Genomic DNA, 25,233 nt, shown 5'->3' with positions numbered 1-25,233 from the left:
GGCGTAGTTTTCATCTTTTTCCACCACTTGGAACTAACGTGCTTCAAGGGGTAGAATTTCATCCACACTACATTTTAGCATGTTGGGTTTTCTTGACTCCTTGGGCCGACTCCCTGGAGTATGGCAGAGAGCAGGAGGTCATCATGCCTGGGGAGCCGCATTAGAGGAGAACCTGTGGGCTGGACCAGGTGTCCTGGTAGCCTGCTTCCCATTCTTGGCCACTTGGCCTTCCACACTTGTATCTGGGTAGCACATTTTCTTCTAACACAATCCTTTGAAAAGCAAAGCTCAAAGCTGCAAACATTGTGAGTGTTTTGAGAGTTAGCTTGGAGACTCCAAGGCACAGGTGCCGTGAGACATGGGAACCCGGCTGCTGGGCAGAGATTGTCCCTGAGAGCTGTGTGATGAAACTCGATCTTCCATGTGTTCGTTCTGGAGCCCATCTCTGGGAGATAATAAGATTATTGGGGTGGGTCGTCAAGAATTAGTGCCCTTTAGGACAAAACATGAGAGATACCCTCTCTTCCTTCAAGGACACAGCCAGAAGGTATCATCTGTGTGGGTCTTCCCTGGATGGCATCCTAACTTTGGACATCCAGCCTCAGAACTAGGAGAAAGATAACTGATTGAAAGCCACTGTCCCCAATTGCTTGCTCTGGCAGTTACCTGGACCACAGGCAGGAGACTTGTGAGGAGAATGCCACCTTTATCTCAGGGACTGGGAACCCCTGTTTCCAGTGTTGGGGAGGTGGTATTCATGTGTGGCATGATCCAGCCCTGGAGTCAGCATGCTGGGAGGAAGGAGGAGCAGATGAGGAGCACCCCATTCTGCCTTGTAATTCCAGCCTCTGCTCTTAGAAGGGCAGGGTGGCCCTGTGGGACTCAGCAGAGACCCAGCACAAGCAGAGCTGGAGGAATATATACAGGTCCTGGCCCATCTGTCCCCAGACAGTGTCCTGTGTCCTCTTTGCCAGAACAGGAACCTCCCCATCCCCACTCAGGGCTGTCTGGAGCCTGAGGGACAGCTCATGTGGCATGGACTCACTGGTGATCCATTGCCACTTCCATCCTGGGATGGGGATCACCCATCTTAGGTTTCCACAGTGTGGGGTGTTTGTTGATAAAAATACATATTCTAGGCTGGGCGGTGGTGGCGCACACCTTTAATCCCAGCACTCGGGAGGCAGAGGATCTCTGTGAGTTCAAGGCCAGTTTGGGCTACAGAGTGAGTTCCAGGAAAGGCACAAAGCTACACAGATACACAGAGAAACCCTGTCTTGAAAAACCAAAAAAAAAAAAAAAAAAAAAAACATATTCTAGGGCTGCTTGAGAGTGTGTACTGCCCTTCCAGTGGACACGAGTTCTATTCCCAACACCCATGTCTAGCAGTTCACAGCCACCTGCAGCTCCAGTTTCAGGGGATCTGACACCCTGTTCTGTCCTCCAGGGGCATTCCTCAACATGTGACACACACACACACACACACACACACACACACACACACACAGTAAAAATACAATATATTTTTTAAAACGAGATGTAGAGGTGTCTCAATGGTTAGAGCACTGCCTGCCCTTTGCAGAGGAGCCAGGTTCAGTTTCCAGCACCCACATGATGACTCACAGTTGCCTACAGCTCTGGTCCTAGGGCATCCAATGCCTTCTTCTGACCTCTGTTGGCACTATATGCACAGACAGATGTGCAGGCAAAGCACCCGTATTACATAAAGTAAAAAATAAAAAAGAAATACACCACACTTTCTCCAGAGGCTGCTGTACTAAGGCTGGTTGTTGGTGTCAGGAATGTTTGTTGAGTGACTAAATGAATGAACAGGAGCCGAGGGTAGACACCCAGGAAACTCACTGCAAAGGGTCCCGTTCTGGCCTTCTACTCAATGCTCGCCCTTTGCCTTCTGTCTCCCCCAGGACCTCCCACTCACGGGCCAAAGCTGAGGCAGCACTCACGGCCGCTCAAAAAGCCCAGGAGGAAGCGCGGATCGCCAGGATCACTGCCAAAGAGTTCTCGCCTTCCTTCCAGCACAGGGAAAACGGTGAGTTCTGTCTGAGCCAGTGACTCCGAGGGGCGGGGCCCTGGCTGAGTGGGAGCTCTGAGGGACAGGGCCTTGGGAAGTGGCTCCTGATGCCACCTGGGGCCGATTGTCACCCAGAGCTAAGGCCTTACCAGTGACATCCCTTGCTGAAGCTGGTTCAGCAAATGTGTGGATGTGCATGGACTTCAGTGTCTGTTTCTAAGCACTCTGCATGTGTGGACACTGCTGTTCCTTTTCTGGGTCCCTGGTGTTATTCTATAGCCATCTGCAGTGGTGGATTTGTGCCCTCTGTAGGTTGGAGGGCTGAATCTAGTCCCATTCAGTAATTTCTGTTGCTTGTTTCTAGTACAAGATCTTATTCTGTAGCCCAGGCTGGCCCATCACAATCCTCATGCCTCAGCCTCTTCCATGCTGAGTTTTGTTTTGTTTTGTTTTTGTTTTTCAAGACAGAGTTTCTCTGTGCAGTTTTGGTACCTGTCCTGGATCTCGCTCTGTAGACCAGGCTGGCCTCAAACTCACAGAGATCCTCCTGGCTCTGCCTCCCGAGTGCTGGGATTAAAGACGTGCGCCACTGCCGCCCGGCCCATGCTGAGTTTGATTTAATCTTAACGCACACTTGATGAAGTGCAGACTGCCACTTATGGGCAACGGCTGCCAGGCTGGAGAATCTCTGATGAGTATAAGCTTGTACCGTGTCCTTTGGAAGTCACTGTCCTTCCTCTCTGGGGGCTGTGTGAATGACACATGGAGGCACAGGGCCTCCGCTGTGGGGCAGTCAACTGTAGTGGGGGTTGTGCCGTGTGCACCCATCCTCAGAATACCCAGCTCTACCTTGCACCCCTCCAGCTTCGTTGGGAAGCATCCCGGTCCCACAGAGCCTGGAAGCAGGGTTGAGGTCACAGTCCCTCCTGTCTGCTCCCAGCAGCTACGGTATACGAGGGTAAGAACAAAGCCTATAGAACTAGGTTGTGCCATGCCCAGTCTGTGTTCTCACACAGTGCAAAGGGGCCTCTGGGCCTGGGCTGAGGAGCAAAGCGCACGCAGCTGGCACTGGACCTAGCTAGGTCAGCAGGTCAGATGAGTCTGGCTGTCTGCTCCTTCTGAGGCGCTGCCAGGACCCACTCTGGGATCCCACTGTGGCCACCAGCACCTTTCAGATGTTTCTGATGTAGAGGAGAAGGAGGTGGCCATTAACTCTCTGCACAGTCCTCCCACCCAGCTGCTCCAAGCTTAAAGAGAAAGTCAGAAAAAGCCATGGTCCTCAGTGGAGGACCTGACCACCTAAGACTGAGGTAGCTCTTGTCAAAGTCAGTGGGCCACAGTCCATCTGCCCCACATTCAGACTGCTAGACACCTGACTGACCCCATGCCAGGTGAGCCACGTGTAGAATATGTAGATGGACAACATGCTAATAATTCCCATGGGTCCCCAGGCTCCAGCCCTGAATGCTGCTGATTCCTTCCTGGGGTCCTACTATACTGCTCCAAGGAGCTTTGGTTGGAGAGGATGCAATACTGTCTGAGGCACCTGTGTGTGGAATGACGACCAAGGGATTTGTCCATCAGGTGCTTTGAGGAGCCTGGGCAAAACTCATAGGAGTCAGCCCTAGCCCCAGCTGGACTCTGGACCCCTGACTACCCGATGTCAAGAGACCAGATGTGTTGCTTCATGCCCCGTGTATGTGGGCCTTGGAGCACGAGCTGGCTGCTCCAGGGTATTGCTTTTGCCAGGGAGGCCTCAGCTGATATCTACTTTCTGTCCAGAGTTGCCTCCTTGAGAAACCTCTAGGAGGGAGGTCTTCACCTCGCAGTACCTCAGCGGCCCCTCACTGGGATGGGACCAGATCACGGGACTGGGCTGATGCAGGACCCCTTCCTGACTGTTGCTCTTTGGTCTCTGGCCACGCCTGCTGCCCGGGAGGCTGTCATGGCCTCACCTCTCCAGCATTGCGTTACTGCCAGGTGCCCTTAAATCCCTCTGGGATTCACTTCCCCACAGCAGGGCATTTCCCAGAATGCATTATCGGCCAGTGGGTCCATGCTGGAAGAGAACTGGGTGCTGGGTCCCCTTTCCTGGTCCTCAAGGCTAGCAGCTACTGTGTTCTCTTACAAGAGAAGACTTCTGCCTGCCCAAGATCTTGTGAAGACTGTGGCAGAACAGACATTTAGATGGGTCCTGGCTCCCAAGCTCTGGCTATCCCTGGTTCTAAAAACGTTACCAAAGTGCTGCAGCTAGGGGCAGAAAGCTGCCCTCCTACGGGCTGGCTGCTTGGGGAAGACCCTGGTAGCCAGTCCTTCTGAGACTGCCTGAGGCCATGGGGATGGAAGGAGAGGGTGCAGGATGGGTCAGAGCAGAACCCACGATGCTCCAGTTGATACCATCCCTGAAGCCTGCATATCCGTGTACCTAGGACACAGGCTCTGGGATTATGTTGCAGCTGCCACAGATTCCTTCCCGGTCTTCATAATGGTCTTCCAGGGACAGTACATGGTTGGCAGCTCATTTTAGCTGAGAATGACCTCCATGGCACTGGCAGCCAGGCACGAGCTTACCCCTAAGGTGCAGGTCTAATGGGCCGGCGGCCTCACCCTTGTGAAGAAAGCCACAGGGCCACCTGCAGGCTCATACCCTGACTTTCCAGGTCCCTGATGTTCAGACAAGGGACTCTGGTGACAAGAAGTGCCCATGCTCTAAGGTCCTGCCAGTTATCCTTGCTGGGTGACCCAATCCACACTGTCACAAGGTCTCTCTGCAACGGGCTCCATGTAACCCCACATGCTTTTGTCTCCCACCCAAGGGCTTGAGTACCAGAGGCCAAAGCACCAGATGTCCTGCGATGACATCGAGGTGCTCTCCACCGGGACACCCCTGCAGCAGGAGAGCCCTGAGCTATACCGCAAGGGCACTACCCCTTCTGATCTGACCCCCGACGACAGCCCCCTGCAGAGCTTTCCCACCAGCCCCACGGCCACCCCTCCGCCAGCTCCTGCCTCCAGGAACAAGATGGCCCACTTCTCCAGGCAGGTCTCAGTAGATGAGGAGCGAAGCGGGGACATCCAGATGCTCCTTGAGGGCCGCGGAGGGGACTATGCCCGCAACAGCTGGGACGAGGAGAAGGCTGGGGCCTCTAGGGGTGTCCGCAGCGGTGCCCTGCGCAGCGGCCAGCCCACTGAGGATTTCCGCACCCGGGGCTCGGGCCACAAGCAGCCTGGGAACCCCAAGCCCCGGGAGCGGCGGACGGAGTCCCCCACCACTTTCTCATGGACTTCTCACCACCGGGCAGGCAATCCCTGTTCTGGGGGCCCCAAGCTGTCAGAGCCAGATGAGGAGCAGCTGAGTAACTACAAGCTGGAGATGAAGCCCTTGCTAAGGATGGATGCCTGTCCGCAGGACACGTACCCCCAGAGACGGCGTCACAGTCGGGGTGCTGGGGGAGACCGGCGCTCTGAGGACCGGGGCTTTGGGCTGCAGAGACTGAGGTCCAAGTCCCAGAATAAGGAGAACCTCAGGCCAGCCTCCTCTGCAGAGCCCACGGTGCAGAAACTAGAGAGCCTGCGGCTGGGGGACCGGCCCGAGCCCCGTCTGCTGCGTTGGGACTTGACCTTCTCCCCACCCCAGAAGTCCCTGCCTGTTGCACTCGAGTCTGACGAGGAGACTGGGGATGAGCTCAAGTCCAGTACGGTAAGTGCTGCCCACCCCTGCAGGACAGAGGCAGTGGGACCCAGGGCCATCTCGTTACTCTGCTCTGTGCATTTCCTCTCGAGGGGCTGAGGTGCAGCTAGTGTGGGTATCTACAGAAGGTGGAGATGCTGTGCCACAGTGATCACACTTGCTTTAGATTGATCCCTGAGAAGGCTTCCCATGGGCTCAACCCTTTAGAAGCAGGGTGGGTGCCCATGAGAGCTCCTGGAGGGGAACCAGTCTGCCTGTGATTGGCATCCTCCCCTGACTTGTACAGACCCATGGCTGTCAGTGGCTTGTGTTCTGGATCTGGGCTAGAACAGGGCTGAGGTGCCTATGTCCAGACATCCTTTCTTCCCCGAGTATGTTTCACTCATGCCAGATGCCACAACTGGTCAGGGTCCAGCTCCCAAGAAGTTGATGCTCCACACATGGGACAAGAGGATGGAACCCTGTAAGGCTGCCTTGCAGCCAGGCTCTAAAGCCTCCCTTTCTGTGGAGCTGTAGTTATCCAAGCAATGGGAAGTTGTTAGGAATCCATACATAGCATTGAGGTTCCTGGGCCCTGTAACCTTTGGAGGTTTATCATGTCCCATGGGGTGCAGGTCAGACTCCCACACAAGTTCTCTTCACTAGACCCCAAGAGCAACTCTTTGTCTGGCCAGACACCCCCTCGCCTTCCCCTCCCTGCCCCAGGATAGGCCTTTTGAAGGAAAACAGCAGCCTCTCCTGGGCCAGAAAGGAGGGGACATTTAAGGGGCCTCCTGGGTCCTCTAAGTCCACAGCTGGCTCCATGACAGAAGACATGGGAGGAATGCTGGCTATACAGAGCCTGGTGCCGTGTACCAGTGGCCCCAGCAGACAGGACCCATTCACCTGCTATGGCACAGATGACCACCCTCTGGTGCCTGGGCTTTATGTGACACCTAAGCATCTAGCTGTGTGTGTAGACCGAGTGCTCTGTGGCATGTGATTTGTATGGGTCACACACCTGTGCCAGGCCCAGGGGGACCCTCTGCAGGGTTCCCGTTGCCGCTTCAGCAGGGGTCAGTGTCCATCTTAAGGGGCCTTGGGATGCTCTGGTTTCATTTGACAGCCCCCGCAGTCACTTGCCCTAGGGGAGATGTTTCCTGTGGCCCTCGACTCTCCTTGAAGCCACTGATTAGTCCTTCTCACTGCTAAATTCTAAGATGTCTCCTCCGCTCTGGCTGCTGCTGGGACCACAGCGCTAGCTTGGGCCTCACCCTGCCGGCACACAGCCTGCTGTGCAGTTGTGCGCATGCGGAGTTTGTGGCTATTTCAGGAGCGGCACAGCAATGGGCAGGGGTGGGAGGCTCAGGAGTAGTTCTATATTTAGCCCACTTCACCGTGTTGGCTTTTTTGGGTGCCTTAAGACGCAGCTTCTGGCTGGGGTTGTATCTCAATGGTAGAGTGCACTTGCCCAGTGTACATACGGCCTAGGTTCAGGCCCCAGCACCACTGAAAAGGAAAAGCAAAGTCTAAGCCACACCCATAACCCCAGCACTCCAGAGCTGAACAGAGGAGCACCGTGAGGTCAGCCCAGCCTGGGCTACATAATAAGGCTGTCTTGCGAGAGCACAATGTGTAAATTGGTTGCTGCATGAACCTGGGGACATAAATTTGATCCCTGGAACCATGTTTTGTTTTGTGTTTTTAAAAAAACATCAGCCACAGTGGCATATGCGTATAACCCCAGCACTGGGGACATAGAGACAGGCAGATTCTCTGTGGCCAGTCAGGCTAGCCCACTTGGTGAGCTACAGGCCAGTGAGCATCTATGTCCAAATAAAATGAGGAGGGAGGCCCCTGAAGGAATGTGGGATTGTCCTCTGACTTCCATATGCATGTGCATACCTGTTCACCCATACATGCACACACATGAACATCCACACAAAGGACATCCACATGAATAACTAAAATAAATACCCAAAGTTCCCTAGGGTAGATATGCAAAGCATGGGGACTAGCCACAGGCTGGCCTTAAAGTGTAGGGTGGGAGAGCCAGAGGCTTACAGTGCAGGGTCGCTGTACCCTAAGGCTTCCAGCTGGGGTGAGTGATCTGGGACGCTCTCTCACTGCCCAGGGCCATCCACACTCCGAGGACAGGAACTGAAGAAAGGATCTCCAGCCTCCCCCCCCCCACCGCCGCTACCCCCTCCACCCCCACCTTCTCCACTCCCGTGATCCCAACTACCTGAGAAAGTAGGCAGGGTCTCTGTAGGTGCCATGCTGTTCTACGGACCTGAGAAGAGGTCTGGCGAGGCACGAGAGTGAAGCAGATGGAAGGTGAATGCCCCCTGCCTGCTTTCAGTGGTGACCATGAGTGGCCTCTGGGAGGTCGGCTGCCAGGCATCTCAAGACTTATGTGTTCCCTTCCAGTACAGGGCTCTGTACAGTATGGCCTGTCCTGTGTCCTGGGCAGGGAAGGTGGGTCCTGACTGGAAACATTACCACTTCCTCCAAGTTGTCTGGCAGTGGTGGATGGGTAGGAAAGACCCAGGGCTCACAAAGTTCCTAGCCATGGTAAACTCTGTGGTCCTCTCTACACCTTACAAGACTTCTCTGAAGTGATGGGAGGAATGAGTCAACTGATCTAGACTTCTCATACAAAGTAGCAACTGCAGACGGTTCCTGATGGTTAAGTCACTTTGGTGGTGGGTGAACTCTTGATGAGCTAGGGGCCTGGTCCCAAAGCTATCCTGCTCCTCTGTGCTCTGACATACCCGTGGGCCTGGGGCTGGGCAGCCCAGAAGGGTATAGAGCAGTGGACTTTTCTCCAGGCCAGGCATTGGGGGACAGGACCCGCCCTGGGCCAACTCTGCTGTTAAGGTCCTTCCCACGTCCTTGCAAGGCTGGCTCATAGATATCACAGACACTCAAAGTCCATGCCATAAAAGCACTGGAGTTCAAAGGTGACTCTGCCGTGGTGAAATCAGTGGAGGCAAGCCTCCCTGTCCCCTCCTGCCATGCAGAGCCTGGGTCCCCATCCACTCTTCAGCAAGGTGGTAATGGGCTGGGCTGCTTGGGTGCCAGATCCAGGCAGGACTGATTGCTAGGATTGTCCTTGGCTAGTCCCCAGGGGATTTTTAAAAAAGCCCCTGCTTTGGCTGTGGAGGTAGCTCAGTAATATAAAGCACTTGTCTAATGTAATCATTAGCATCATAAAATAGAACATATTTAAGAAGCCCTCTACTTAGCCAGGCATGTGGCACACACCTATAACCCCAGCATTCAAAAGGCTGAGCCAGGAGAATCGAATCCCTAAAGCCTAATTTCTTGGTCTGTTACAAGCCAATGTCTCTGGCAGACAAGCAGCAGACCCCTTTTGTGTGGAGTCTCGGGTCTGGGATGTGAGCTAGAAGGTGCATGTGTGTGGTCAGCAGGTCGGGTACCTTGTCTACTCAGAGGCTGTAGGGCGGAGCCCAATGTGCTTGCTCTGCACACACAGGGCCTGGCCAAGATATCTGCAGTGCTGGTTAACATGCTCCTCTCTGGACTGCTGGCTGTCAAGGGCAGATGCAAAGCGTCCACGATGATGGGACTATGGAGCTTCCTCCCCTAGCACTGCCTGCAAAGCCTGCCCCCCCGGGAGCTGGGAGAAAGCAAGGTGCATGAGCAGGCAGCCGGCCAGGCAGGTGTCTGGGGCCCTTCGGGGCATTGGCTGTGATGAGGGTGACAGCGAGCCATACTGAGAAAGACAGAGCTAAGGGCTTTAGGAAGTGCTAGGAGAAACTAGGTACTGGGGGCATGTTAAGACCTGGATCCAAGAAAGCAGCCAGTGGGCAGCAAGTAAGTCTACAAGCAGGAAGGAGAGGGAGCAGGGGAGATTCCAGGTGACCCACTCACGAGTCTCCCACCAGGTTCACGAGAAAGATTAGTGAGTGCTCTTGCAGCGGGGTGAGCCTCCTCTGCCCTGGGTGTGGGCCACTCTCATCCATGCACCAGTGTGTAATGAGGCCCTGCACTGGCGTCTCTCACTGTCCTCTCTGTTCCAGGGCTCAGCTCCCATCTTGGTCGTCATGGTGATCCTGCTCAACATTGGAGTCGCCATTTTGTTTATTAACTTTTTCATCTGACAAGATTGTTGTGACCACGGAAGCGATGATGTACAAAAGGGACGTTAAAAGCAAAACAAAAGGGGGAATCCTGACTCGGACAGCCCCACGACTCCTGTCTTTCCACGGAAGAACAACATGATTGGGTATCACTCACAGTTTGCCTTTTTTTCTGGGTAATGTTTTTTGGATTTTAGCCAAAATTCTTTGCTTGTATAACACGATGCTGTGTGGCATGGCAGGAGGAGGCCGGCATGCCCCCCCTCCAGCTTGGTATGAGAGGGTCCCGGCAAACCAGCGCCCAAAAGATCGGGATCTTCTTCGTGTTTCCTGCCGGGTGTGGAAGGTGACAAGCAAGAGGAGGCACCTTCCCAAGGGTGCCCGTCTAGCCGGGGGAGGGGGAGGGCAGCTAGGGAGCGCAGCTGAGGAAGGCGAATGGCTTTGCCCTCCTGTCTGGAGTAGCTGCTGGGAGTGTGGGCCCAGGCCCAGGCCCAGGGACGGGGACGGGGTGTCCTGGCCTGTCTCCATGGAGTCTGTGCTGCATACCTGTGGAGGGAGAGGGAAGCCCCTGCTCTTCTTCCCAGAACAGACCATGATCCCTCTTCTCGGCACTGCCCCACGGCCCTCCTAAGGAGGCTGCCTCCCCACACTGAGTCTTATGGCGAAGTCTGTTCCCCTGCTGTCCTCTGCTCACTCATTGTTGGCCCTGTCCAGCCACCCTCCCTCCAGACCCAGGGAGGCCATGCTGCAGACGTCCAGGGCTAACCCCGATCTGGCCAGGTACATCTGAGCCCTAATGCCAAGGGGCTACGGCCCACATGCCCCGGACAGCCTGACAGCACGCCTGGGCTGAGCATGTGGCGATTTGCACCTAGTATGCAGGATGTATATTCAGGCTTCCGTGTCCCTGGCAGTGACGCCCCATGGAGGACGTCACCTCTCACTGACCTCCACGGGGTCTCACATCTTTGCACTGTGCCTGCCTCGACTACCCCTAACAGATATGCATATTCCCTCCAGATGCCTCAGTGCTACTCCAGAGCGAGTCTGGTCCCGGGACAGGAATGTGGTTGAAGCCAGTGGCTTGAATGTCCTGGAGACTGTTGCATACCCAGCACTCCCCGGATGTACAATGTAACTTGTTTCAGTCAAACAACAGGTTCCTCATGTCTCTGCCTTCTCTACCAGGGTTGTTCCCTCATCCAAACAAACGAACAAGGGATGCCAGCTCGACTGGTACCCGTGGCTCCGTCAGTCTTCTTGGGTGCAGCCCGTCTGTCTTATGGACTCTGCCTTGCTTTGCTCGTGTTCAGCTGTTCTCTGCTACCTTTCGAGCAGATTTCTTTACTACAGTGCACTGGATTGCTATATTTTTAACCAGAAATAAACTACAGATTAGAGCATGTTCCAGCGACACTCAGCTTTATTGTTTCCGTTATCCACCCCGTTCCCTATCCACTGCCTGTCCCTTCTCCCAGGCTGGTGTGGAGCAGGGGTCGAGGTGGGGGAGAGGCTCAGCAGGTACCCTGATGCATTTCTGGTGTTTCTAAAGGGTTCTTCCATCTTTTTGTACAGCTTACTTTTCCATTCACTTTTTTTAATATCAGGTTGCTGCAGATCTGGCGTGAACCAAATAAAAGATTCCTGCTCTTTGCAGCCATGAGAGCTGTCCATATGGGGCTATGTGAGTTGTAATTCTGTCTGCAGAGATGAGGGGCTCAGTGTGCATCCCAGGAGCTGCATGACCCAGAAGGGTGCTGACTCACGGAGGTGGCACGTTTACTCACGTTACCTTGACATATGCACAAAGCACAGCCCAAAACGTGCCTAAGAGGCTCTCGCAGGGGACAGCCCTCACCCATTCATTGGCTCTCAGTAATGTCACCATAGAACCAAACGCACAGCCTGGCACTCCACTGGCAGCCTGCGGTACATGCAGCACAAAGTCACTTCTCCAGTCCCAGTGGATTCTAGGCAGAGGTGATGGAGACTGAGACGCACACTGGGTCTTGGGGGCTCTAGCAAGCTGCCCTGCAGTGAAGGAGACACCTTGCTGCAGCCTATAGCTACTGTTCTCCCATCTGTGCAGAGCCCACTTCCTCCCTGAAGGCAGAGTAGATGCAGCATGTTGAGCAAGAGGAGGATGGTGGCTGGTGGGGACAGAAGCGTGTGTCGCTCTGGCTCCCAGGGTACACAGTATGTGATGAGTTTTAACTAAGATACAGCCCGATCTCAGAAGATCCTTTCTGGAGGAGGTGGAAGATACCCAAGGCCCTTACTGCCTACAGCATGGCTGTATGGCTGCTGAGCATTGAGTCCTGCACACTGAAGACTCATGCTGGCACAAATAGGGAGTGTGGATGAGTCTCCGCACAACGACAAGTTTGAGGAGTCCCAATGTCTCAGCCCAGGCAGCAGCAGAGCCCAGGATAACTGGTTGTGATGATGGTGGTCAGAAATTCCACACAGCTCCCACAATGCAAGGGTCATGTTCAGGATCTCAGGGAGCGCAGAGAGCAGACTACTTTCCATATAAGTTTCTGCTTTGAGCTAAACTACTGGCCAACACCCGACACCAGGCTCCTCCCATGCACACTAATCCGAGGAACCACAGCCCATGGCTACCTCTGGCCAGGTCAGTACCTAGGGCAAGCAGAAAGCAGCCACACTTCCCAGTTCCAGCTTGTTCCTGCACCCTGGCCAAACAGGTCCAGTTTAGACAGCCCATAGGGCTACCCTCAGGGAGACGAGGCAGTGCTGAGAGCCAGGGTGCTTGGAGGCCCAGCCACGAGCATCAGTGAACATTTAGGGAGACAAGAGGTTCTGGGGTGTCGTCCTTTCTGGTTGGAGTCTTGGTTGCCCTCCACAGACCTCCAAAGCCCTTGAATGGCTGGACAGTTCCACACATTTGCACCTGCCTTGCTCCAGAGGTCTCCTGGCTGCTTGTTTTATCCTCTCTCTAACCTTCCTCAAGAGGATGTGGGACATTACACACTCTTCCTCCAGCTTAAGCTCAGTTTTACTTCCTGCTCGTCTTCCCATGTTTGCAGCCTCTGGTCTCTGTGATCGACTGATGGCCACACAGGCCACTTCTTGACACCATAGAGCTCTGCACCATCACCTCACCATCACAATGGGTTAGCATCCAGACTAAGAAGGGATTGGGACCCTGAGCTCTGCTGGCTCACTGAGGTCCAGCTGCAAGTCAAGCCCTTAGCAGGACAATCAAATGTCCCCAGGTGCCAAGAACTATCTGTCCTATGTACCTTGGCCTTTAAAGAAGAAAAAGTATAGCTGTCGTTGTTAAACTTACCAAACAAAAATAGCTAAGCTGCCGGGCGGTGGTGGCGCACGCCTTTAATCCCAGCACTCGGGAGGCAGAGGCAGGCGGATCTCTGTGAGTTCGAGGCCAGCCTGGTCTCCAAAGCGAGTTCCAGGAAAGGCGCAAAGCTACACAGAGAGACCCTGTCTCGAAAAACCCAAAAAAAAAAAAAAAATAGCTAAGCTGCATTCCAGTGTGAATTCTGGGAACATGTTCTCAAGACCCAAGCCATCTCTTCCTAAGGAGCTGGACAAGGCCTTCATGGCTGCATGAGAACAAGGGAACAGGTATATGGCAGGCAGGGAAGCCCTGCACGGGCAGCTGCAGTCCTCGGTGGCTGAGTGCTCTCCAGACCCTAGCAGACATTGCTCCTGGAGTCTGCTTCTCCAGCCCTCTCCCAACGTGGCCAGGCTGAAATGCATACGGGCAGTCTCCTTTGGCTCAGTTCCTTCCTAAACCTCAGAAATACTGGGACTACATCAAGGTGGGAAGTGGGTACATTCCACAGGAGCTGCACTGTGGAGACACAGGTCAAAGGGTTTCCAAGGTTGTCCAAACAGGCAAGGCCACATACAACTACCTCACTTCTGGACTAGCCTGTGCTAGCCACCACAGACTGCAGGTCAAGATGCAAACACCAGGGGGTAGAGAGAACACTTCAGACGGACTCACCCTTTGTCCTAACCCTCCTAGGTGCAGATGGCTCTCAGCTGGATGCTGGTCCCCTTCCCTGTTGACAATGCCTGCCAACATGCTGCTTTCTATCTACCTTGGTGACCTTGACTCAACTCTAGTAAAGGTCAGCCCAATACCAGAGCTGTCTCTCCAAGGGTGATGTCTGAGGCTGTTGAAGATCCTATGTCCTAAGGGCACAGTAGCCTTCAGGTTGCAGCTTCCCCTGAACTGTGCAGAAATAGAAACAAGTGCAGCCCGTGGGGTACACTGTGCAGCCCGTGATTCAACCTTGCCCACCAAAGAGGTTCTGTTCTCTCCCTCTTGGGCCAACATCCACTTTAAGTAGGGATATTCCACCAATTCACCTCCAGCAAATGGCTCTCACAGACCATTCTGAGTCCACAAGGCAGACACTACTATCCAGGGTGGGTGAGCAGACACGTGGGTACAGGCTGAAGACTCAGGGCACAGGGGGCAGCATCGGGTGGTGTACAGCATCACTCCTCCATCATGAGACCCAACACCTGGCAAATGCTGCTTACAAGACCCACCAGCCTGAGCACTGCCCCACTGGGAGCAGCTGTAGCTACAGAAGCCCGGGTAGCTGTGGGTGGCAGGACCTACAGCTGGAGACAGGTCCACAGACACCACCTCACACTCAGTGCTCTCTGGGCTGGCACTCCTGAGCCTGCTGTTGCCTACAGGTCAGCTTCCCTCCCAGCAGGTCAATCCTGAATGCTCTAGCTGGAGCCTGCTGATTGCACCATTGAGCATTCCCCCAAAGAAGAGCCACCCAGATGACCTGAGGACTGTGTGCTGAGCTTCCCGTGGCCACGACTGGTGTAGATGCCCTTTTGTGACCAAGTCAACAGTCTTCATCTGATTTACCTTTTCCTGATCTTTCTTTCCTCTTGGTGCATGTAAACCACCCATTAATGCGACTGCTTTGCGGATAAGGAGGGGCTGTTAACTGAGTTATCTCACTGGCACAGTGGCTGCTCTTGCCTTGGCCTCTTTAGTTGGAAAGAGCTTGGTTAATCAAAAACTGGAAACAAATCCTCTCTAATGAATGTAACTTTAAATCAGATTTCACACCTGAAGCAAGGGACACTCAAGATTCAAAATTCTCTGCTCCTTTACTTAATAAACTCATGTGAAACCACAGGAAGCTTGTCTCCTTTCATTACAAACCACCTTCCCGAAGCCCCGACTGGCACAGGTGCAGGGTGGGTGGAGCCTCTACCACCCAGTCCCTCCCAGTCTGGAACAGGAGCCCCAGGAGAACACCCTGCCAGAGTGATTCCCTACAGTTAACTCCTTGTTCCAACACCAGATGGGGAGCACAGGATGCTTGACTCTCTCCCGACACACTCCACCTTTGGGTAGGAGGAGGGTATGGGACAGGAATGAGGCCCTCGTCATCTGAGCCTCCTCCCCATCAGAGGGTCACCCCATCTCCCTCACCTGCCCCTGGGCAGACCATCAAGCCCTGGCACCCCAAACAGGATGCAAGCTCAAAGCAGCTCTAGCTGTCTCTGGTCTGCACTGGGGCTCCCTGCTGCTGACAGCCGCCGGGTTTCTACTGGACACAACTGTATCAAGAACACTGGGTCTGACCGAGTGACCGAATGCCGAGGGCTCTGGAGACAAGTGACAGTCCCTTGGGGAGCGCTTTGCTCTACAGTGCTAACCTACCCATGATGGCAGCAGCACTTAGTTCATTTGGCACGTGGATCTGAGAGCTGGCATACTGACCTCACACTCCAGGGCTGGAGCCCCACCATTCCTTCATATAAAGGAAGAGCTATCCCTCCCTAGAAACCCGTGTCTCCTTCCTACGGCATACCAGAAGGGTTCACTATCTGACAGGAAGGCTTCTAGCCTTGGCACTTTAGTGTATTGGTTTCATCATCTGGCCACTGGCTTGCTACCTGTAGCAATTCACTCTTAAAAGTCAGAATAAACACTGTTATCAAACCATTAAAACAAAATCATACTTAGAATAAATAGTAAGGGTTTCCAGTCTGGCGTAGTGGCCCACACCTTTAATCCCAGCACTAGGGAGGCAGAGTCAGGTGGGTCTCTGTGAGTCCAGCCTGGTCTAACTAGTGAGTTCTAGGACAGCCAGAGCTACATAGTGAGAATGTGTGTGGAAAACAAAACAAAATGAATGCTAAGGCACTCCAGCTCCTTGGTGTTTCCCTTAGTTAGGATTCAACTCTACCAACCCCAAGAGATCCAGGGCCTTTAAGCAACCCCTTGGCCTCAGCTAATGGCACGAATTGGGTGGCTAGCTCAGCACTCCTGGGGATACCATACTCAAACCCCACAAAACCCACCTGGAGCCACAGACTGCTGCAGGAGGGAGCAAAAGGCACAGGTGGCATGCACTCCAGCAGCCCGGGCTGCACATGCACTCCAGCAGCCCAGGCTGCACACACTAACTGTCCTGGTCACAGTAGCCAGTGACACTGGACATCCCCAACAGATAGTGGCAGTGGCTGTGGAGTCATGGTCGTCCTGGGTGTGCCCTCCCCTCCTCACTGCTCCACGGTAAGGTCTGTCTTCTTGCACTCAGCCTTGTGACCACAGTCAGGTAGCCACCCATTCACCCTGTGGGCTCACGGCCCGGGACAGGCAGCAGATACTTCCCAACAAGGAGCCAATTCCTTGGAGTTTTTCTATTTCTCTCGCCTTAGTTCAGAAGCAGTCTCACTATGTAGCCCAGACTGGCCGGGAACTCTCGCTCTTCCTGTGTCAGCCTTGGAGTAGGCCCTGGCAGTGCTGGGGTACTAGACCCATAGCAATGGGTCCCCGGCTCCCTGACGCCATGAGGGGCTAGGTTCTTGCCCTGCAACCTCCCTGTCATTCACAGAAGACAGCCCTATGCCCAAAGAGGAAGAGAGCAGGGAAGGTGCCACCACTTCCTCCTCAAAAAGACTGCAATGGAGGGGCTGGAGCAAGCGACAACTCAGAGCTTCAGAGCACTTGCTGCCTTTCCAGGAGACCAAGGTTCAGTTCCCAGCACCTATCTCACATGTCTTACAACTATCTGTAACTCTAGCTCCAGGGATCTGATACCCTCTTCTAGCCTCCATGAGCACTGGCACACACATTCACATAAATAAAATGAAAATACATGTCTAAGCCAGGCGATGGTGGTGCACGCCTTTGATCCCAGCACTTGGGAGGCAAAGGCAGGCGAATCTCGAGTTTGAAGCCAGTCTTGTCTACAGAGTGAGTTCCAGAGCAGCCAGAGCTACACAGAGAAACCCTGTCTCAACCCCGCCCCCCACCAAAAAAATACATGTCTGAAAATGAGGGAGGACCCCCCCCAAAAAAAAACCCACTGAAGCGGAGCCATGGACCTACCCCTACATCCATAACATTCTACCAAGAGACCCAAGCACAAAGCTAAGCGGCACAAGAGCCATAAGCACTCCACAGCAGCTTCAGGTGACTGCTGGGCTGTTGGTGACCTTCAGTTGGATGACACATAGCTCATCTCCTTGTTCTGTAGAAGATAGAAAACCTTAGAGAACACAGCCCAGTTTTATTAGGACAAGAACACATATCCTATGGGTCCCTCACATTCACATCTCACTCTAACCTTCCTTCAGTGTGGACAAAAGCTGTGGCGAGGGCAGTGACGTCCTCATCAGACGCCGACACCTCTGCAGGGGCCTCCTCACGCCTGGCTGAAGGACACCAGCGATGCTGCAGCCATCGCTCAGTCTAATGTTTGGCCGGTGCAGCGTCTTCAACTGCATCATCAACAAATGTCTTTGCCATGGCACGGGCTACTTTCAGCACTTTCTTCTCCTTTGCCTCGGGCCCCATGTGGTTCCGGGCAAGCTTCAGCCAGTACTGTTCAGTCCGGGACAGGTACTCTTCGTATTGCTCCCCAGGCGCCACTTCTGGGTGCTGTGGATCTAAACAGAGCATGCTCAGTCAGGCAGTTCCGAGGGATCAGGGCAATGTTACACTGCATGGCAACTTTCCTAGACCCACCCTAGACACAGCACTGTTAAAACAGCCTCCCACAGAAGCACTGCACATAACAGTCACATCTGACCAGGGTTCTCACCTGCTCCCTCCTCAGCACTGTCCTCCGTACTGTCCTCTTCCTGGTCCTCATCTCCCCCCTCTGCACCCTCTTCATCTGAGCTGCTGTCCTCTTCCGAGTCTGTCTCCTCCAGCCACTCCTGAGATTCTGACAAAAGAAAACCAACACAGGGTTCTGGCTACAACCTGGAAGCCAGGGACACACACAGCGGGGAACTGGCATCGCCTCACAAAACCCCTTCTTCCACTCAGGGAATGGGACAGGAACCCCAACTCTTCTGCCCTGAAGCCTGGGATTAACAGAACAGCACATGCCTCTCAGACCTCAGAGCAACTTGGGAGTGATGCTGTGCTGGGCACCGACTCCAGCCACACTGCCATCCGAGCCGTGGGCAGCTGAGTGGAGGCTGCCTCTTCTGGGCCCCAACAGCCCTAGTGGTTCCCAGAAGACGGTGACAGACCCTGTACTATGAGCAGTGCCTGTCCTCAGACATGCAGGTTTAGTCTCGAATCTCAAAAAAATGAATGATGGACCTGGGCATGGGAAGGCACACCTTTAATCCCAGAACTCAGGAGGCAGAGGCAGGTGGATCTATTTCAGTTCAAGGCCAACCTGGTTTATACAGCAAGTTCCAGGTCAACCAGGAATACATAGTGAGACTGTCTCCTCTGCCACCCCCCAACAATAACAATAAAAGATTTGGGACCAACAGCAGTCTAGGATAAAATGGTATGTCATGATTTCTGAGCAATGATGGATGGAGACAGCTACCACCTGAGTGCCAGCCACCAAAGGCAGGCTCAAGTCCTGCCTGGTCTGCACTGACCCTGGAAGATGGGAGGCACATGTAGCGGGCCTGACCCAGGTACCAGTGACTTGTGGTGTTACCCATTTTGTTCCTGCTTAGCACCCAGAGCACACAGGCGTGTGCCAGGTGAGCCCCCCTCGATACCCAGGTTCTTCTCAGGGAAACTTGGCTCTGAGTCAAGAGCAGGGTTCCCTACAAGCCAGGCAGAGGCTTTTTCTGAAAGCACTCCATATGGGGGCCTCACCCAACCCAGCTTACTTGGATCCATCTCTACCAAGGTTTTCCATTCTTCCATCTTGTGAAGGTCAAGGCAGTAGAGGTCACTAAGCGTCACCTGGCGGTCACCAGCTTCAAACATGCCGCCATAGACATAGAGCAGTCCATGCTTGACAGCCAGCATGGCATTTGAACGTGGACATGGCTCCTGCCCAGTGTTGCTGGCCTCCAGAGCACTGTCTTCAGCATTCGGTGGGGGTCGCACCCCCGGCCCCGAGGGAGCAAGCACTTGTTTGATAGTGATCACTGTCCCATCTTCAGCCACCACCTCTTTTATCACCTCCAGCGGCTCTGGGGTACCAGTCCCCCGACTCTCCTGGTCAGTGGCACCCTCATGTTCCTCTCCTTTGCCCCGCCGCCGTTTCTTCTTCTCCGACTTGGGGCCCTATTAACACAACTCAAGCTGCATAGCAGAGCAGTGACAGCCCTCCCTCCCTCCAACATGCCAGTCAACATGCCATCTACCATGCTACTCCTGGGAAGAGGAGCTGAGCAGTGCAGGAGTGAGCACAGGCACTCCAAGGAGCAAGGACGGCAGGCTAGGAACGGACTCCTAGCCATCACTGTAATGAGGGACAGTCATTCCTGAGTCCCACACTGGGAGGTCCCAGTAAGACCAGGCCTGGCTAACATGCGGACAGTGTATGTCTGAGGCTTATCTTAGGAAATCCTATCCTTTCACAGCTGTCACTTACAAAAGAGATGCAGACTCCTCCCAGCCAACAACAGGATGGATGACAATCACCCGCAATCACCATCACTTCAAAGGTACCCTCCCACTGAGTTCTCCTGGAGGAGGACATGTACTCTGTCTCCCTGGCCACTCTGCGGAGTATAGCTGAGTGGCTCTGTAGTAGCCTCTGTCATCCAGCAGAATGCCATGCTCACAAGATGGCACTTACTGAGCTATATTCAAATATTCCAGCCAACCTGGGTCAGCTCCTTGTTCTAGACACGAGACCCACTTCATCCTGAAGCTGCAGTGGGAGTCTCACACATCCTGAAGAACATCATGGGGCCTGAGGGCCAAGTAATCGGAAACTATAAAGCTAACCTACACACCGGATTCAATGCTCTTGGCCATGTCAGAGACCCTGAGTGCTCTGCCTGGTGTAGCTTCTCATGGCAGGGGCCGACATGTTCAAGGATGCTTTCTAACAGAGACCCTTCCACGAGGCTGAGCCCACAGCAGGTACTAGCTCCTCTGTTCTGTGGGCACTCAGAACAGTTACGTGTGCAGATGCCAGGGCTGTCTGGGGCCCTCCAGGGACTTGTACCTGCTAGTCTGTCTGCTCCAGGCAGGTCCTGGGCAGCAGCCACACTGACAAGGACAACAGAAAGGATGACAGAAACAAGGGCTGAGCTCAAGTGACAGACACGAGCTGACACAGAGAACTTGACATGCTCTCAACGCCTCAGCTCTGTCAAGGAGTGGTAGGTGACACCAAGAAAGAGCAGGAGCCCCCAAACCAAGGGTCCACAAGCCTAGTCCCCCAGGACCCACACACAAGAGCACATGGACCTTAAAATGAAGCAACAAGGCCCAAGAGTGGGCAGGAGACAGACAGGTAATGTGGAAGACTCCCAGGAGCCTAGGCTACCTTCAGCTGTGCTGAGAACCAGCGACTCCTGGCAGCATCGTAGACATACAGGTCACTGAAGAACGAGCCCTCCAGGCTCTCCTCCTCCTCCTCATCGCACACACCCCCAAAGACAAGTATCTGATGGTTGGGAGCCATGGCCACAGAAAAGCCAGACCTTGGAGTAGGCTTGACCCCTGAAGGGTTAATCCGGGTCCAAGTCCATTTGCCTGTCAAAGAGAACAGAGAAAGGGTAAGAGGGGACATTGAGAGCCCTGGGCACCTGGGATGAGGATAATTGCAAGAGTTTGAAATCCTGTTTAGGCATGGAGTCTCACTTTGTTCCCTATGCAGGAAGAGGGAATGCCAGTCAACAATGCTCAAGGTCCATCCTTCTCAAAGCTCAGCTGTGTGACACTGTCTATGCCCCAGACCCCGCCTTCTAAGGGACCATGGCACCAACTGCTGAGAGGCAGAGAGGTAGATGTGGAGGTGCCCTCTTGCTAGTCGAGGCCCACAGCCTGAAATATACCTCACTGGAGTCCAAGCCAGGCAACCCAGTACTGAACTACACCACCTCTCCTCTGGAGACAGCTGCTCTAAGCTGTCCCAACAAGTGCCACCTTCATCTGACAGTGCTGGTTATGTGGCCTGGTACGACATATGGAAAAGGTCTTCCCATTACTTCTGGAAGAAAGAGCTGAGATTGTCCATTCACTAAACACTAAAAAGTGCTGGTGACCGTGCACTGGGTAATGGCTGGTGTCTTCCCATTACTTCTGGAAGAAAGAGCTGAGATTGTCCATTCACTAAACACTAAAAAGTGCTGGTGACTGTGCACTGGGTAGTGGCTAACAAGGCCCACAGTGCAAGTAGGACTCTGGGCCTGCCCACTCATGGTCACCAGTCAACTACTCACAGCAGCAGATGCTGTGGGGAGGTACTAGAGATGAAAACACACCAGCAGGTAGCATGGAGTAAGTGAGGCCCACCACCTTTCACTGTGCAACCAGAGAGAGTGCTGCTCAGGGCACAGGACTCCCTTTTTATGGGGCCTAGCTGCTGGGCACACAGGCCAGCACCACACTGTCGAGCCTCCAGGTTCAAGCTTCACAGGTCCCCAATCCTAGGTTCCTGCCAGCAATGGCAAATGATCTCACCAGCCCCTACCACTGCAAGGTGCTGCAGCCGCCTAGGAAGTGCTCATGGGCAGGACAGTTCCGAGGCTTCACTTGAAGAATGCTAGAGCAGAAAAGAGGGAGAGTCTGTGCATGCGCTCTCCTCACCTCACAGCAGAAGCTCACAAGGGCGCAGAACACACTGTCAGCTCTGCAGCAGCCCTGGCACCACAGCCAAGCTTCAGCCCCAAAATATGTGCCCCAAAGCCCAGGCCATATTTCCCAGTAAACCAGGACAAGCCCTACAGAATTCCACATCCTAATAATGATTGTGTGCTTCTGAGTAAGAACACATTCTTTAAAATGTCAACAAACGGGGGCTGGAGAGATGGCTTAGAGGTTAAGAGCACTGGCTGCTCTTCCAGAGGTCTTGAGTTCAATTCCCAGCAACCACATGGTGGCTCACAACCATCTGTAATGAGATCTGGTGCCCTCTTCTGGGTGTGCAGGCATACACGCAGGCAGAAAACTGTATACATAATACATAAATCTTTTTTTAAAAAAAAAATGTCAAGAAAGGACAGGAAAACAGCAGCTCCTTCCTTTCCATCTCTCACACCACATCTACCCATACACGGCTTCCACACCTTGGGGTCCTGAGAATGCATGCATCGGGAGCCTGCCCAAAAGTGTCCTCCCCAATTTTATCTCTAAGCATGAAGGCTACACCTGAGAATAACACAAATATTAACACATGGCTTTTGAGGGGACACAACAGCTGAGTGATCTGGGCTCCTGCTGGGTTCCAGGGCACACTAAGGGCTCACTCATGTCACATAAGGCACCATGGCCCAACCACTCCAGAGAAAGGTGGTCTGGTCCTTGGCTCTAGACAGGCAAAGGGATCTCAATGCAGTTCCCATTTTGATAAGAGGGACACATAAGCTTTGTTTCTGCCCAGAGGCTAAATGCAACCCACCCCAAGGCCACACAGCCAAGCCACAGTCCTCAAGGCACAGCAGTACCTTCTCCCCCTTCCTCAGGCTTCAGCAGGAACATGTCTGAGTGCTGGGTGCCTTTGTCCACATCTTTCTTGACTCTCTGCAAAACAAAGCAGTCTTGAGAACCAGCCAGGCTGCAGCAGCACTTAAAGAGAGCCCAGACATGACTGACCAATTTTAAAGCCACCACCAATGGCCATCATGCTGGAACACTGCAGTAATCTCTGCCACAGAGTTCCTGTCCATCCACAGGTCTACACAATGTGGATGGATCCACACACAGCAAAGTGCAGCCATACCTCACTCCAGCTCCACCTTCCAGGCGGCACAGCTGCAGTGGCACGGTGTGGGGAGAAGCATGCCAACACCATTTACAGACCTCCTGGAGCCTTCAAACCCACACATCCCCAGTCTTTAGCTTTGAGCTTCAAACAGTGATGCTGCCCGGCTGCCAGCCCTGAGCCCACAGCACATACATCTCCTACTCAGAACCCAGGGCCCAGACAGCTGCTTGCCAAGACCATCACCCTGAGAAAGATGCCAGTCCACGTATTGTTTGTGCTGAAATTCTCAACTTCAACACACTTGATCATGCCGTCTTTCCATCTACAGGAAAACTGAAAGGCAGCACAGAAGCCCTGCCTGCCCTAGCAGCTGCCGTCGCTCATCCTACCCAGACGTGCAGAAGCTACACTGACCAGGGGGACCAGCCAGGCCCACGGTCCTCATTTTCTCTGCTGTTGCTTCTCTCCCTAGGGTACCACTCAGGTCCTACATGTCCTGCAGGCTGGCTAAGCTCTGCCCTAGGGAACCACTAGTGCCCCTTTCCATCTGCACTGAAGGATGTGACAGGAATGGCAGGTAGGAGGTAGGCGGGCACACGGGGCACTGTCCTTAGAGACCAAGTGCTGGTGTTTTTGTGTCAAACTGTAATGAAAATAGCAAGTCTGACCCTCTGGCCTCGGGCTCCCTACGCTTCCCCTCTCACATACGCTCCACCACTGTGACACCATCTGCCATGGGCCATCCATGTCCAAGCCTAGTTTTTCAGCCTACAAGCTCATTTTATAGTCCAGTGTGCCCTCATAGTCTGGGAGGGCTGAAAAAAAAAACTCTTTTAAGTCTTCAGCCGGTAGCATCTTATTACACTCTCAGAAATAGAGCCACTATGTGTACCACAGGACTGCTGGGCTTGCTCATTTAAATGAGACTCAATGTGCACCACGAGTGCACTCAACTCTGCTGAAAAAAGAGTAACGAGAACACTGTCTACAGGTACTGGGGACTGCAGAGGTCCAATAAAATACTCCACCTGCAGCACTCAGAGCAGACCCAAGGACGCCAGGGCATGAAAGGAGGGGCGGGCAAACACTAGGGGTTAAAAGGTTTAAACATGGCTGCAGGAACAGGGAGAGAAGGAAGTGAATGCGGTTTAACCAAAACTCGGGGTGCGTGAAAACGGGTACAGAGACCTACTACTTTTTAACTAAATTTTAAAATGTAATTAAAAAAATAAATAGAAGGAGTTTGGCTGGACGTGAAAGTGCACACCTTTAATCCCAGCACTCAGGAGGCAGAGGCAGGTGGATCTCTGTTGAGTGTGAGCCCATCCTGGTCTACAGAATGAGTTCCAGGACAGCCTGGGCTGTTATACAGAGTTTTTGAATACCAAGTTTTGAACACAGAATTTTGTTACAAAGAGTTTTGAATAAACAAAAACAAAACAAATAAATAAATGAAAGGAATTTGAACACAGGTATCCTGCATGTGTGGACAGTGACTGCCCCAGAAGACATAGGTTTTTAAAAGAAAATCTGAGCCAGGTATATGATACCTTAGTATGAGTTACTGGTCAAGCAGGCCCCAGAAACAGCTAAAACAACACAAGCTATTGCCATTGCTCTTGGTTGCCCACCAGACCTTGATGGGGAAACCCTTCTGCTGACAACACTACAAGCTTTGCTTGGAAGGCAATCAGGATAGAACTGATCTGAAAACTTCCTCTCTGGCTGGCTAGCTGCCATAGTGTCTGAAGATGCACTGCAGGTCACTAGGGAGAAAAGTCATCAACGGTATTACCAAGAGGTGAACCCTGAATACTGTAATACTGACCTTCCAGACAAGATGTGTCCATTGGTAAAATAGTGGCATTAAGTTATGGGGCAAGTAACCACTGACTGGATCTGAGGCTTGTTCCACAGGAGCAATTCATGCCTCGTACTGTAAACTGGTCAAAGGCCCATGGCTCGGGAGGTCATAGTCCCTATGTAGAAACCTACTACTGTTGTTTTGCTAAGGGGACACACGGGGAATCTGTCTTCTAAATATTTATGTTTCTACCCACAGATCAGTGCTGCCCTCTACCTTGGTCAGAGAAGCGTCTCTCTGCAGTGGGCAGCAGTAAATACAAAGACTCATAACTGGTCAAAGTGCTGAGAATAAGTGGGTGCTGAGTGCTCTGCCCTACATGAGACATTGAGATCAAGCCCCACCTCCTAGGGCTCAGGGACAGCACTGAAGAGGGAACAGAAAGGATGGAGGAGCTGGGGGATGGGGAGGAGTGCTGTGAAGGGCTGTCT

General features: G+C 53.3%; 2 protein-coding genes across 3 annotated transcripts in view; one reads left to right on the top strand and one right to left on the bottom strand.

Moving 5' to 3' along the window:
- The window catches only part of Jph3 (junctophilin 3), a 60,570-nt gene extending 50,741 nt beyond the window's left edge, over positions 1-9,829 (top strand). The window contains exons 3-5 of the mRNA XM_059263050.1: positions 1,926-2,050; positions 4,849-5,732; positions 9,749-9,829. Of these exons, the coding sequence (XP_059119033.1) occupies positions 1,926-2,050; positions 4,849-5,732; positions 9,749-9,829 (1,090 nt within the window). The remainder of the gene's footprint in view (positions 1-1,925; positions 2,051-4,848; positions 5,733-9,748) is intronic.
- A 7,509-nt stretch (positions 9,830-17,338) lies between these two features.
- Klhdc4 (kelch domain containing 4) overlaps positions 17,339-25,233 on the bottom strand; it is a 32,337-nt gene continuing 24,442 nt past the window's right edge. For both annotated transcript variants that reach the window (XM_059263889.1, XM_059263890.1), the window contains 5 exons: positions 22,679-22,754; positions 20,557-20,765; positions 18,938-19,340; positions 17,893-18,018; positions 17,339-17,737 (listed from right to left, as the gene is read on the bottom strand). In XM_059263889.1, the coding sequence (XP_059119872.1) occupies positions 17,541-17,737; positions 17,893-18,018; positions 18,938-19,340; positions 20,557-20,765; positions 22,679-22,754 (1,011 nt within the window). In that variant the 3' untranslated portion in view covers positions 17,339-17,540. The remainder of the gene's footprint in view (positions 17,738-17,892; positions 18,019-18,937; positions 19,341-20,556; positions 20,766-22,678; positions 22,755-25,233) is intronic.

Source organism: Peromyscus eremicus, chromosome 5 (genome assembly GCF_949786415.1).
Source record: "Peromyscus eremicus chromosome 5, PerEre_H2_v1, whole genome shotgun sequence".
NCBI classification, from domain to species: domain Eukaryota; kingdom Metazoa; phylum Chordata; class Mammalia; order Rodentia; family Cricetidae; genus Peromyscus; species Peromyscus eremicus.
Note: the sequence above shows the minus strand (reverse complement) of the source record. Positions and strands in the feature narration are given on the sequence as shown.